This window comes from Anser anser (assembly GCF_964211835.1).
Source record: "Anser anser genome assembly, chromosome: 15".
In the NCBI taxonomy this organism is placed as follows: domain Eukaryota; kingdom Metazoa; phylum Chordata; class Aves; order Anseriformes; family Anatidae; genus Anser; species Anser anser.
This window is the reverse complement of record NC_139736.1, coordinates 10,875,604-10,889,476: the sequence shown is the minus strand read 5'-3', so window position 1 is coordinate 10,889,476 and position 13,873 is coordinate 10,875,604. Positions and strand designations below refer to the sequence as shown.

Here is a 13,873-nt window from a genome sequence, read left to right as displayed (position 1 = left end):
GGAGGGGATCTCTGGAAGTCATTTAATCCAACCCCACACTCCAACCTAACTTCCAACCTACATCAAAACTACTGGGCCTTGACAAGTTCAGTGTTATGCCCAAAATAATACAAGAGAGCTTCTGTCACGATTTAAGGAGCCATTTCTTTTCACCAGTTAGGGTGGTGCACAGGTTGCTGAGAGAGGTTGTTCAGTCTCTATTTTTGAAGATTTCCGTGCCCAGAATGGATAATGCCCTGAGCAACTTGGTCTGACACCAGAGCTGGCCCTGCCATGAGCAGGAGGTTGGACTAGAGCCCTCCTGAAGTCTCTCACAGCTTAAATTATCCTGGGATTGTATGAAGAGCGATGCACCACAGCTAGTATTCAAATCTTCCATCCACATGCAGGAACTCCAGGCTGAATAATATCTGGATTGTGTAATTTACTAATTTCCTTCCTAATGAACAAATACTCCAAGCACACCCACTTGTGAAAGGTAATCCTATGCTTTCAGATATAAGGACTTTGCTTGGGAGCCTTAATAAAATCCTTCACAGTAAACAAAGTTGTTAAAAGTTCAGTTCATTCTTCTGCTATTGCTCTATCTTCTCTGAGATCTGCTTTGAAACATGCTCATCTGTTGGCCCTGTAGACTCCCTGGCAAGCATCCCATTTCTAATGTAATTGGAAAAGGATTTATTATTAGTTTAGATGTTTTTAGGAAGTTGTATCTCAAATTCTTTTTGTCCTGATTTATTGTGTATTTACTTTTAATCAGACAGAAATTGTGATCCCTCCTTTTTTTCTCATTTAACTTTAGGTTTTTGAAGGGTGCCCTGTTGCTTGTACTATCTTCCCTCACCTTGTTATTTCAGCATACCAAGTTTTCTCTGTTCTTACTAAAGTCTTTCTTGACAGGTAGAATGCATTTTCTTTAAGCCCTTGGGTCTTTAAAAAGGCCTTAAGGGGTGTTTAAAAAGGCCTTAAGCCACTTGCTAAGATTTTCTGTTTGTATGCCCCTTACCTCTTCTTTTTAATAAGCTGCCTAATTTTCCCATACTACCATTGCTTGAAATTAGCACAACGATGTTTGATGTTTTGTCCTTATTGCTAACACAGATGTTGATACTAAGTGTATTGTGATCATCTCTTGGATATGAACATCTCCTGAACTCATCAACAGCAACGTTAAGAATGTTTTCTGGTGTAATGTTCAAGAAAGCCAAGTTGTTTCTCTTCTTATCGACTCTTGGGCTAGCTACTTTAAGAAATCATCAATGAGGGTGTCAAGTGACTAGACTCAGCACACTGCCCTGAGAAATTTGCCTAGTCCCCATGAGGCAACTGCAGCATCCCGTAAAAGCTGGTTTGGGCCTCAGCATCTCTCCTTATTCAGCAGAGACATTGTCAATCCCTTTGGAACAGTTTGTAGCCGCCCTTGCAGCACACCAGCTGTGTGAGCTGTCCAACAGCATGTCCTGCAGTGCCCTTGCTCATCGCCGTTAACTGTTATCATAGAATCACAGAATATCCCGAGTTGGAAGGGATGCTCACTATGACTGAGATGGCCGCCAATTGCCACGTCCCCCACAAGACCCTCTCTGTTCTCCAGCAACAGATCTAGGAGGGCACCTTTCCTAGTTGGCTCCGTTAGCACCTGCACCAAGAAGTTATCATCTAGGTGCTTTAGGAACCTCCTGGACTTGCTCGTGGCGGCCGTGTGGTAATCCCAGTTGACATCTGGTAACATCTGGCAAGGTGAAGTCCCCCATAAGGACAAGGAGAGTTGATCTCGAGGCCTCTCTTAGTTCCGCAAAGAATAATTCATCGGTATTGTCATCCTGGCCTGGTGGTCTGTAATAGACTCCCACAACAACATCCCCTTTATTTGTTCGTCCCTTAAGCATTACCCAGAGGCTCTCAACTTCGCTATCGCCAACTTGAAGTTCCACACAGTCCAGCCCCTGCTTCACGTACATCGCCACCCCCCCACCTCGGTCCTCCTGAAGAGCCCGTAACCATCTATTGTGACACACCAGCCACAGGACTCATCCCACCAGGTTTCGCTTATGCCAATGATATAGCAGTGGGACTGGGCCAAGACTTCGAGCTCATCCATTTTATTCCTCATACTGCGTGCATTTGTGTGGAAGCACTTCAAATGCGCCTCACTGCACGCAGCACCTTGTGGAGCAGACCAAAGGACCTCACTAGCACACAGTCCCTCTGATTCTAGCGCACCATCCCTTAGCTTATCACCGGTGGGCCTGGGTTTATCCCTTTCCCCCTGGGGAAAAGGGGAGTTTTATCCCTTTCTGGGGGTCTGGCCCCAGTCATTGCATCTGGCCCCGCTCTGCTGTTCTCCTGTGGGGTCCCGGGTGGGGTCAGGGACTTTAACTCCTCCGAAGCAGCTATTTCTGTGTCAAGAGCTAAATTATAGCCCATACAATGGATGAAACCAAAGTAGGGCTCCATGTGCAGTATTTATGTGGGCAATTTCACTTAACCTTGCCATCTTTTAAGTCCTTTTATACTTTGATTTAGCAATTTATTTATTTTTTAATAGTTCAGTTTATAGAGAAGACCATAATAGATCTGAACTGAGTAATTTTATGTTTCTGCAGTCTGGTATTCTGATAGCAACAGAATCTCTTCTACATGAACTCTTTAAAGAGTAAACATCTTTATCTGCAGTGCTTTAGATATTTATTATCTTTGTAGCACTTAGGATACATATCACATTCATAGAAAATTGAAAACAATTTGTAGTCAAAGTAGTGCTTTTGGATAGTTTTTGATTTTTTAAGAAAAAATATAACTTTTAAAGAGAAAAAATCATACTTTAGTTATACAGAAAATACTTTAAATGGTAATTTATCAAGTTATAGATCTCAATTCAATTGGAGAGTGAAATGCTGGACAGCATATTAATATCAGCAGCCCTTAAAAACTGCTGACAGTAATATACTTCCAAGGAAATATACTTCACAGGAAAAATTAAGTTATATTCCAGCCAGTTAGTGTTATGGAACAGATAATCAAGTTTCTTGCTTTCTTGTCAGTTGAGTTATAACATGTAACCCCTTTTTTAAAAGTTCGTGTATTCAACAGTCTTTATGCTGGTCTGCATTCAATAAACTAAATATTTTTTCTTTGAAAACAGGTCTTATCAACATTTCTTCCATTCTGCTTTTTCAAAGTCTGCAGGAAAACATTGTTTTTAGGAATTACATCCCACAGGTTATAAGCAGCATAGAAAAAAACAAAACAAAACAAAACAAAACACCACACACACACTAAAAAGGTGATGCAGGTTTGTACTTTATTTTCATGCAACATCTTTTGATGAAAGTAACAAAGAAGTGTATTTAGAAAGAAATGGAGCCACTTACCACCACACCAATGGAAAGAAACAGAGCAAAGTTCATTAGAACACATTGCTCTTTGCTGCAATTAGTTTTCTGATCCTGCCTTTGCAATGCATGGTCGTGGGAGCAAGATCAGTTATCAAAGGCAGCTGTTGCCATGACTGCTACGGCACGATTAACTCTTTCAGTGCATGGGAATGAACTTAAAGGAGTGACTGATGGCAGCTCCCTACAGCAATGTCACCATGTTACTGGGTGCATAGATGGCAAAATAATTGCTCTTGTTCTATTCCTTAATTTTCGGGCTTGGCAAAATGCAGCACGTACTTCAAAGTTGGAAACTTTCCAGGTACTTTCAATCAGCATCTCAAATTTGGTTTCAAGTCTCCACAGACACAAACTGGAATATCCTGATGTAAATGTGGTCTTGCTAAGATAGCAGCAGCACTTAAACATTTCCCTTCTGTCTCCCTGTTGCAATAGTTTTCCGTGTGTCTCTTTTGTTTAACATTGTCTAGGCATTTTTGTACAACTGTTTAACCACTTTATTGGCAGTGAGGAAGGTCATAAAATCTGTTATTGCAAGCGAGAAAGAAACATATGCACTATGCTTAATATTCTGAAAACGTCTATTAAAATAATGTTTAAAAGCCATTCACATTCAAATTAACAAGCCTTTTCTTTCCCTGCTTTCCTGTTTCCTTAAATAACTGCCAATACTGCAGTAATGCAACAAAGTCAGGGGGAAAAGAGATAGGAGAAGTGCAAAGGCTGCTCATGGATTGGACAAGCAACAGATCAGTTTCCTGTATGGGAACACCCTTGTGGGGCACACTAGAAACCACGACACTGAACTCATCCCAGCCAATGGGGAATAAAGTAAGGACAGACGGAAAGCACAGGAGCTCACTAACCCAGCTTTATCACCGAGACATCGGTAAGGGGGAGATATTTCAAAAATCTGAGCGCTGGGCAAAGCCATCTGGAGACATGCTTGGCAGAGAGCCCGTAGGCATGCTCGGGAGAGCACTTCGGTACCGACTCCTGCTCACCTGGCCATTGCTCCCTGCCACCCGCTGCCAGCTCAGTCACTGCTTGCCTCCCCCTACAGCCTCCCAGCTCAGCCTGGCAGCAGAACTGGCTGGGCCTTCCAGCACTCATCGGGTTAGGCCATGCATGCCTCCTCCTCCTCTTTGCTCCCCAGTCCTCTCGCCTGGGACTTGTTGTATGAAGTACTTGCAACTAGGCCTTTCCCCATTCATTAGCCACAACCTGACTATCAACCCTGAGCCAGCGCATAGAATTTCTTATTCTACAATCTGCTACTGATTCAGCCCTACCAACGCTATCGTTATTAACAATAATCACTAGGTCCTAATATTGCTAGGAATGAAATAAGCAACCCCGCTGCAGCACGAAAGTGGGGGTCCGGCCAGGAAGCGGGGTGCGGAGGCAGGGAGGCTGCGGAGGCCTAACTGCCTGGACGGGAGCAGCTAGGGCTGGGGCTGTCGCTTTCACTGTTTTCGCGGTGCTTTGTTGCCACCTGGTGGTCTGATGCAGCCTTGCAAGGATGCAATGCCTTCCGCTGCCCTGCTACCTACCACAGGTCTGCTCCCCGGGTGTTAAACGACTTGTCCTGGCAGCGAGAGCCATAACTGCAGTATATGCAAAACAGCTAGAGCTGTTATCTGTATTTAGCAGGAATTTTTCTTCATCTTTTGAGATTTCCTTCCTTAACATGATGAAAAGATATCCGGAAGAAAACAGTGTCATCAGGCCTGAAATAGCCACAGACATGGTAATGCTGGGCTGCTTGATAAATCCTTCCTGATATTCACCTGCTAGCCACGGTAAGCACTCCAGTTGCGCCCCACCCTGGCCTTTGTGGCCACAGAGGCAGGTTTGCCCTGTGTGACATAGTCAGCATCCTGCTTCAGCTGTGGGGATGAACTACGAGACTGCCCAGCAAGCACCCTGAACAGCCCTGGCCACATGATTTGCACATCTTTCTGTCCTTCTTTCTGTTTCTTTTCCCATTTCTTGAGCCTACCTTTATCTACCTTTGCTCCCTGCTAGGCACTCATGAAACCCTGCCATCCCTCATGGTACTGTAAATTTTATTGTCACCATACGTTGTTATCTGTCACATGCAGCAAATTCTCATGTCATGACGAGTCATTTTCAACATTATTTTCAATAAGCATAACCTCAGCTCAGGGTCTGATACCATTTTTTTTCCTGTTTGTTCCAACTGCTTAGCCATCTAAGAAGCTCTTGCTGCTTATTTCATCACAGGGTAATTTCTTTAAAAAAATACTGAGGCAAAAATGCTGACACTGAAGTGGTTTGGGCTTAAGGGACTTAAGGGGCTTAAGGGACCCCTACACTTATTGCTCTGGTGACCAGGTGCCTGAAGAGTGGGCTCTACCTTGGGACCATCCATGTGACTGAGAAAGGTGAAGGGAAGATGAGTTAACCTTTGTCTGGTCATAGGTATGGATATGAAGGGAAAGTACAGAAACTGGCAGTTGTCACCTGTGGCCTTTACTGGCTTTTCTGTAGGTGGATGAAGGTGTTAGGAAGAGGACGAGAGCAGGCCCCATGTTTATACACAACACTTTTTTCACAGCAGATTTTATACACAAAGATAACATTGCTACTTGTTGGTACTCTGAGGACACCTGCTGAAGCACGATCTGCCAGGTCTGTTTCGAAGATGTTTCCACAGGATCAGGGATTTTTTTCGGGGGGTTCACTAAAGTGTTTCTTGAATCCAAAGTCGGAGAACCTCTTCTGAAGGCATCACACACACCATCAAATCACATTGCTCAGCTTCTTCATTCCCACACAGTATCAGCTGGGTGGGGGGTTCTGCTGCTTTCTGTAAAACAAATACACATTCAAACACCCTCAGACTGATGAGCTAGTCTGTCCATCTTTCACTTCTCCCCACAAACCTCCACTCACCCTGCCTGCCACAACTGTGCAGAGACCGAGTGGTCAGGTCACAACCACAAAAGCTCCTGCCTGCATTCTCCCTTGAACCGGAAAGTACATTTAAGCTACCGATTTCAATATACTCCTCCCGGGTAAGCAAGACAAAAGGCTGCTTTTGATAACTGTTTTATCCTTGCCAAGGAGTTAACAAGCTCAGTGCTGGTGCCAGAGGACGTGGGGCTGTGTTGCCAATGACACAGCTGTTTTGTTCAGGGAGCAGCTGGTCAGGCAGGGTCAGCCTGTGCTTCCCAAGCTGTCTCCTGCAAGCACCAGGAGCATTGTCCCTACTCAGGGCTCTAGGCCAAAGGCAGTGACAGCCATGCAACCACCTCATGTGGGCTGCTTCACCCCTACAGCTCAGCTGACTGCTCATATGGACTTTCTGCTGTCCTGTTTCTGAAGTTACGATAAATGGTGCGCTTGCTCTTTCCCCTGGACACCAGCTCTGCCATCACACTGGAATAAACAAGTCTTCATATGCATGTGTCTGCTTTTTTTGCCTGCCCCATGCTTCTGTGAATATTCATCATCCTAAAAAAAATAAAGCAAAGCAAAGAAGTTACCAGTGTGTCTGGCAGGACAGCAATTGGGCAGCAGGAATACTGAAAGATTTTACTTGTCTTCCAGGCAAGGAAAAGCAGGGTCAAAGCAGCCAGAGCAAAGCCAGCAGAGGACATCATGGCAGTAACGAGCCACAAGGATCTGCCACCTAGAAACAACAGAAGCAGCAAAATTTCTCAGACTGTGAGGACAAACCACTCAATGCAATCAGACTCTTCCCTCTGCAGCTGCCCTTCCCACCCCCCTCTGGTGAGATTTTTTGTCAACCCACTCCAGATAAGGATACCCATGCCACTGTAGGGGCCTGCACTCCCAAGTCTTCCTTTTTTACTTCCCCCAAGGAACAAATGGGTAGCACATTTATAAACAAGACAGGAGATAATGGCTGTAAACAAAAATAAGAGATGCTGGGTTATCTTCCTGGGGCATGACTACACAGAGGGAAGAGGCAGGAAGGCTGGCTGTTACCTTGTGCTCTCACACACTGTGTCTGGCTGAAGCTACTGCTTCTGTTGATCGTCTCGACGTATGTCTGAGCTTTTACACAATAATCATGTCCTGCCTCCATGGTGTCCAGGTGAACTGTGGAGCTGACATCTTTCACCATCTTCCATTGCATCTGCCATAGGCCCAGGAAAGAGAACATCAGAATGTAGGGCAAGGACCTAAATGAGAGCAGGATTCCTAATATAATGCTAGCCCAGACTTTACTGGGAGAAAAGGAAGGAGAGTAATGGGAGCAGGAGGTGTCACAGAGGATTGTGTGAATAAGAGGAGATAGAAAAACAGCAGACTAAGAAGCACAGTTGAGTGCAGAATGAGATCACACATGAATGAGACCACACATGCCTGGAAGACTAGGAGGGGATGCAAAGAGAGAGTCATGAGCCGAAGAGTGGTGTTCAGCCAGAACACTAGACCATGACTTACTCCCCAGGCGTGATGACTGATCTGGGATCTGGGTTTTTGTTGGGATGCCAAAATCATGCCTGTTCTAGCATGATGTGATAAGGCTGCCAGAGATATGCTGTGATAGGGGTGCAAGAGCTGCATCACGACTGGAGCACAGAGAGGAGATGAACTGGACTAGCGAGGAGTGAGTGAATTCATGTGCGCAACTGTAACACATTCCAGTACAGTTTAAACAGCAGATGAACCTGACCTGAATTTCTTGTAACCTGATTTTCTTGTAACAAATACAACTCCATGAACTTCTAGCAAGATGAAGTTGCTATTCCCAGCCTGCCCAGTCATGAGAGAACAGGTGAAAATTCGGAGCAACTAAATCTTGCTGTGTTGCAGAGGCAAACCCTATGCTCACAGGAGGCTTGATAAGCCTCCACCATCACATACAATTTGATATGTCCAACAAGCCAGTAGGGCTCTTCTAGCAGGGCAAAGTCCGTCTCTCCATCAAAATACCTTTCTCCACAGAAACATGACCTTGAGAGCCGTTAGTTTGAAAAGATTTCAAGGAAAAATCAGGTCATTTCTTGCTTTCAGTGTATAACCTATTGCAAAAAGTCAAATCAGACATGTCCAATGTGACAATTATTAAAATATTAGAAGATTAAAAGATCTGGACATGTACTAACCAGTAAACCTGATGTTTGTGACAGTCCAGTTTGTAGAATCTATTAAGAAGTTTGGAATTAATATTTAGGTGATTAATATCATATATTGAAGAAAAGTAGTGTTTCATTTGTAAAAGGAAATTAGACACAAGCCTATAGGATGCTTTCTAATGTTTAAGCTCATGGGCTAGGTTCAACTCATTTACTTGGATTTCCAAAACGTAGTCAAGATTCATTTCAAAAGCCTATTAAACTAACAGCCATGGAATAAGAACGCATCAGGGCTCTGGATGCACTAAGCAGGCTGCAGTTGTCCTGACTAGCCTGAAGCGCAGAGGAATATGGCACACACGGCCTCTGGGCAGGTCTTCCAGCTTCATAGCAGCATCTTGGACTTGAAAAACAGACCCTGGGAAATGTTTGTATGCTTTCACTCTAAATCACATGGACTTTCTGTTTGTGCCCAAAATCCAAGGGTAAAACTCACCCTACTCTCCTGGCCTTTCTTCCAATAGAGAACACAGAACTGAAAGGCAGGCCCCATGTCTTTCAGCTCCACTAGTAAATGATACCCATCTGCTATGACCTTCATTGGAGGTGGGGTCAGGGAAGCTGCCAACAGAGAGAGAGCACTGTTATCACATCTGAGGCAAATCTTCAAACAAGTCTTCCTTTTCCCAGCTAGGAGAGGAGAGGGTCCCCACCATGACTGTCCTGCAGCTGCCACCATGAGCACAGTAATATTAATCTGGAATAGCCAGTTGCCTCAATCGGGGAGAAACATCTCTCTGCGCTACTCCCCATTTGTCTAGATACTGCAGGAGATTTTGAGCAGGAGGAAGACTGTGACTGTTATTGTGAAGGGGAGTTTGGCAATAGCTGAGTTGCACAGACTTGAAAGGTTTTGAATTTTCTCTGGTGGAGGAAGTGTCTGGCCTGAGGGTCCCATGTGATCAACAGCAGCAGAACCAGCTGGGCAACTAGAAGTTGAGACACCAGACACCTGTTCTTCTGCTTTTGGGCATTATCTTAGCTCTAATATACAGAACAGGAACTGTGAAACCACTGCTCCTTCATGGGAATTTTGACAGTTATTCAAAGGTGAAAGGGAAAGTAACATAAGCCTTGGATTAATTCAGTCAGTTCACATGAATCCAGATTTTGTTTCAGTATCTACATGGTTTAAGAAATACTTGGCTGGGCTGACAACATGCTGTGACATGTTTTTATAACTAGTATGCAAGTAAATCTGTTGGTGATAAGCTTAATGCTTACTCTGATATTCAAAGCTTGGTTTGGTCTGGGATTCTGCTGTGAGGAATACTAGTGAATCAGAATCAGTCAAGCATGGATGAAACTACACACTGCACCTTCATGAATCATGATTCAAGGGAGTACAGAGATTATATTTGCACCACTTACCTATGCCATTCTTTACTACTCTGCTGTAGCTGAAATTGGTTTCAACCTCTTTGCTTTCAAGAAAGGAAGGAGAACATACAGAACATACAGAAGAGATGTTCTTAATAGAATTTGTTCTTATGACAGTGAATTGCCAGTAATGCTGAAGAGTAAGAACACGTGAAATCAAAGTATGCTCATGATGACTGTGCCACAAATGGGAGGCCTGGAAAAACACTTTGTACTTTTAAATCAAAAGCTGATAAGCTGCTTAACATGATCATGTCTCAAGAAAAAAAAAAGTGATAACACCATTTGAAGGTTAAAAATAACATTGGGTTAATGTATTAGCAAATAAACACTGCAAGACACAAATACTAACCAAACATGAGCATTTAATACTTATCTCTTGTGCTGGCACAATGGACACCAACCAACCATCTGAACTTTGACAAATGAAGAACTAAAATCAACTAAACTGGTTGTTTTAAGGAAGATCTGTTAAAACTGTTTTCCATGTACTGCCATACTTTATGTATATCTATACCCAAGGCTTTGAGGCTGGAGCTTTTTTAGTCTAGAAGTACTGTGCGTTGTGCTAATGCCCTGTCTGTCCATAAATCACACACAGAACTTGCAGGCTGTGCTTTGAATTCCTTAGTTCCTACTAGACTCAGTGCCAGTTTTACTAAGATACACCAAAGTAAAGACAGTAAAAATGTATAGGCACAACAACTTACAATGCCTTTTCTGTCTCCTTTGTTCATATATTCACATTACAGCCCATTGGAAGCTGTATCTTCATAAATTTCACAGCTTAGCAAGAGGACTGTACTGGGGTCTCTAAGACACTGGACCAAACTGTCAAACACTTCATTGTACTGGGAAGCCTCTGTGATGCCTTAGTACAGGGAAAGGGTATAAAGGTAATTCCAGGTGGCCACTCTGGAGATCTCACAAATAGGCCTTGACACAATGTGCACAAACCATGAGACATTTTTACTCTTTACCACAAAGGTGAAAGGACAAGCAGGTCCCCTCAAAAGACTCATTTAAACATAAAGTGTACTTGCTATGCAAGGTGACCACTGAATGTGTGATACTGCTGAGGATAGCTATCACACTTCTGGACATGGCCAGACAAGTCCACAGCAGTGTGGTGGGATCTTCCCTTCTGTGGCTCTCCCTGAGCTCAGAAACAGCTCTAGTCACTGAGAGGGCTCTGGCTGAAAACAAGTCTGAACATGACCTACAGACTGTACCTGCCTGAGATCCTACCTAGGAACTATGTCCCAAGGTTGCCTAAGTCCTAGGCCAAGTAGACTTTGGGTAGCCTGTTCTCAAAGTGAGGGGAGGACCAAAACCACAGTCAGGAAAGAAAAAGCCTCACTGTGCCACATCTTTCTCAGTGATGATTAAAGGTGAGGTTTGGGTGTAGACTTGGCATCAGACTACAACAGGGTTTATGAAGGTGCCAGCTGAAGGAAACAGGCTGAGGACCTAAGATGCTGGGGAGCTGGAGGGGGGAGTTGCTTGGATGCTGATAAATGGATGTGCAGCATACCAACCTCCTTTTTGGTGACCAGGATGAGAACTGCCCAAAGCCACCGTTTAAGTCCTAAAAGATGCTGATGGCTCCAGCAGTTTGGGAAATGAATAATTCTAGTCTTCTATATGAGGGTCCTTCTCTGTCTGCAGCAAGTCCTTCAGCAATGCTGTAGCTGACAGGAGCTGATCAGGTAAAGCTGCTTACAGAAAGGCAAGATGCTCCAGTCAGTGGCAGAACTATGGGGCTAATCTGAAATCCTCAACTGTTTGAAAAAACTGCTGTCTGATAATTTGCTGTGGAAAACTGTAAGGTCCCTGAATGGTGGGGTCTGTTGCATTGCGATCTAAACTGTAGGAACCCTCAGAAGACTGATTATCATCCTTCATGACCACTTGTCAAATAAACCACTCTACCAGTCAGGGCATGACTGAAGGACAGAACTCAGAAACGAACATAACTGATGTAGCTTAACTCAAATAGCAGGACTTACTTGTGATGCGATTGAAGAAACCCTTCAGGGTGCCCCACTGTGATCTTCGAGCACCAATGTCTGCCCTTACACGCAGGTTATAGGCCACAGTGGCTGATATATCCTCTGTGATGTTACACACTGTGGCTGTGATGAGTGAACACTCACAGATGGGGATCCAGCTCTCATTAGCGTACTCACGTTCATACTCTCTGGGGAAAAGAAAAGGAAGGGAAGAGAAGGGAAGGGAAGGGGAGCCAGTCTCTTTTCAGTTGTGCCCAGTGACAGGACAAGAAGCAATGGGCACAAGCTGAAGCACAGGAGGTTCTGGCTCAATATGAGGGGGCACTTCTTCACTGGGAGGGTGACAGAGCACTACAACAGGTTTCCCAGAGAGGATGTTCGGTCTCCTCTGGAGATATTCAAAACCCGCCTGGGTGTCATCCTGCGCAAGGTGCTCTAGGTGATCCTGCTCTGCGGGGGTTGGGGGGGGGTGCGGTCGGACTAGATGATTTTCAGAGGTCCCTTCCAACCCCCCCACCCATTCTGTGATTCTGTAATATGTTTAACAGACTAACACTGGATAAATTTCTTTCCTCTTCTAAATAAACTGTTACTTCCTAATTTTTGAATTCTTTGGACAGAGGTATTTTTTGTATGTAGGGTTAATGCATACCCTGGATTACTCAGTTATCTATTAACAATCACCTCAAGCATGGCCTGTAAACAGCCTCAGTATTAGACCAGAAATTAGTTTTTTTCCACTCATGATCAACAGTGCTGGAGTATCAAACTTCTCTTACACTTGTGAACTGAACAGTGTTCAAGACATCTGAACTGTGCAGGACTGTAAATCTGAGTAAACAGTGCTGAAAGAGCAAAGAAGAAAAAACAACATAAAAACAGAAGCCAGAAATTACCCCTGAAACTCAACAGAGTATCTCACGGTTTCACCCTGGATGGTCACAGGACTCCATGTTAAGAAGTGTCTCATGTTGGTAGAAAGAATAGAGATATTCTGAGGTGAGGGCAGTAAAGCATCTTCACCTAAAATTCCCAGAAATAAATAAATAAATAAATAAATATTAAAAAGGTACATGAATGTAGTAAAAAAAAAAAAGAAAAATTGTGCAGAACTGTATTTGCATCAGAAATTCTGCATTTCACCACTGCCACTTCAGTGTTTAAAAGTATTTTACAAGGAAGAAATGACAACCAAAAAGCAGGTGACAGCAGTTAGGCTGGTACTGCTTACAGTAAGGCAAAGCATGCCTTTTCATTATTTCAGAGGTTTTAATTATACCAATAAAACAGTGGGAAAAGGTCAAGCTTTTAGAGAGCTGTCCTATTTGATTTAATGAAGACTGTTCCAATGTACAATTCCCACCAGGGTTATAAATGTACAGTTTCTTTCTGGACACTTGTGGAAGATCCTGGCTCTGGTACAGAGCCTTTTTTCATGTTGCAGGATTTTAATAGTGTAAGTGCTTGTAGGCTGTAATCAAATTACCTCATTAATTTCTTGGATAAACTTATTCAATGGACTAATGAAGATATAATGTTTCTCTCCAAGATCAGCAAAGAATAAGTTTGGGATGGTGCCTACATTACAGTTTATGGATTTTATCCTATGACATCTTAATGTAAAATTCTTAGCAGTGTTTGGACCAGACTACAGAAGGCAGTATTCCCCACAGGCACATCTTGCACTACACTAGGGGAAAAGTCTTACCTCTGTTCTGCTACTTTCCAGTCTCAAGAAAATTATGTTCTCTCTGCTCAGTGGGGAATGGTTCCCAAGGAACCACTGAAAAGAAGGAATGGATGGAGTGGTTTAAACCAATCCAGTGTAGCAGTGGTGATTTCAACACTCTTCTAGAAATAAGGTAATTACTCTGGCATAATATATCTATGTTACATAAAGATTGTTTCCTTTATAAGTCTTTTTTATCTATTTATTTAATCAGATCTG

The 13,873-nt window shown here is 43.5% G+C and overlaps 1 protein-coding gene across 1 annotated transcript; it reads right to left on the bottom strand.

Moving 5' to 3' along the window:
• Positions 1–1,125: 1,125 nt before the first annotated feature.
• IL20RB (interleukin 20 receptor subunit beta) lies at positions 1,126–12,895 on the bottom strand (the record flags this gene model as incomplete). Its single annotated transcript, XM_083800954.1, has 8 exons — positions 1,126–6,231; positions 6,911–7,056; positions 7,377–7,527; positions 8,970–9,094; positions 9,905–9,957; positions 10,664–10,784; positions 11,923–12,113; positions 12,822–12,895. 8 exons carry the CDS (start codon positions 12,893–12,895, stop codon positions 6,106–6,108), a joined length of 987 nt encoding a protein of 328 aa, XP_083657080.1. The 3' UTR covers positions 1,126–6,105.
• Positions 12,896–13,873: the final 978 nt, after the last annotated feature.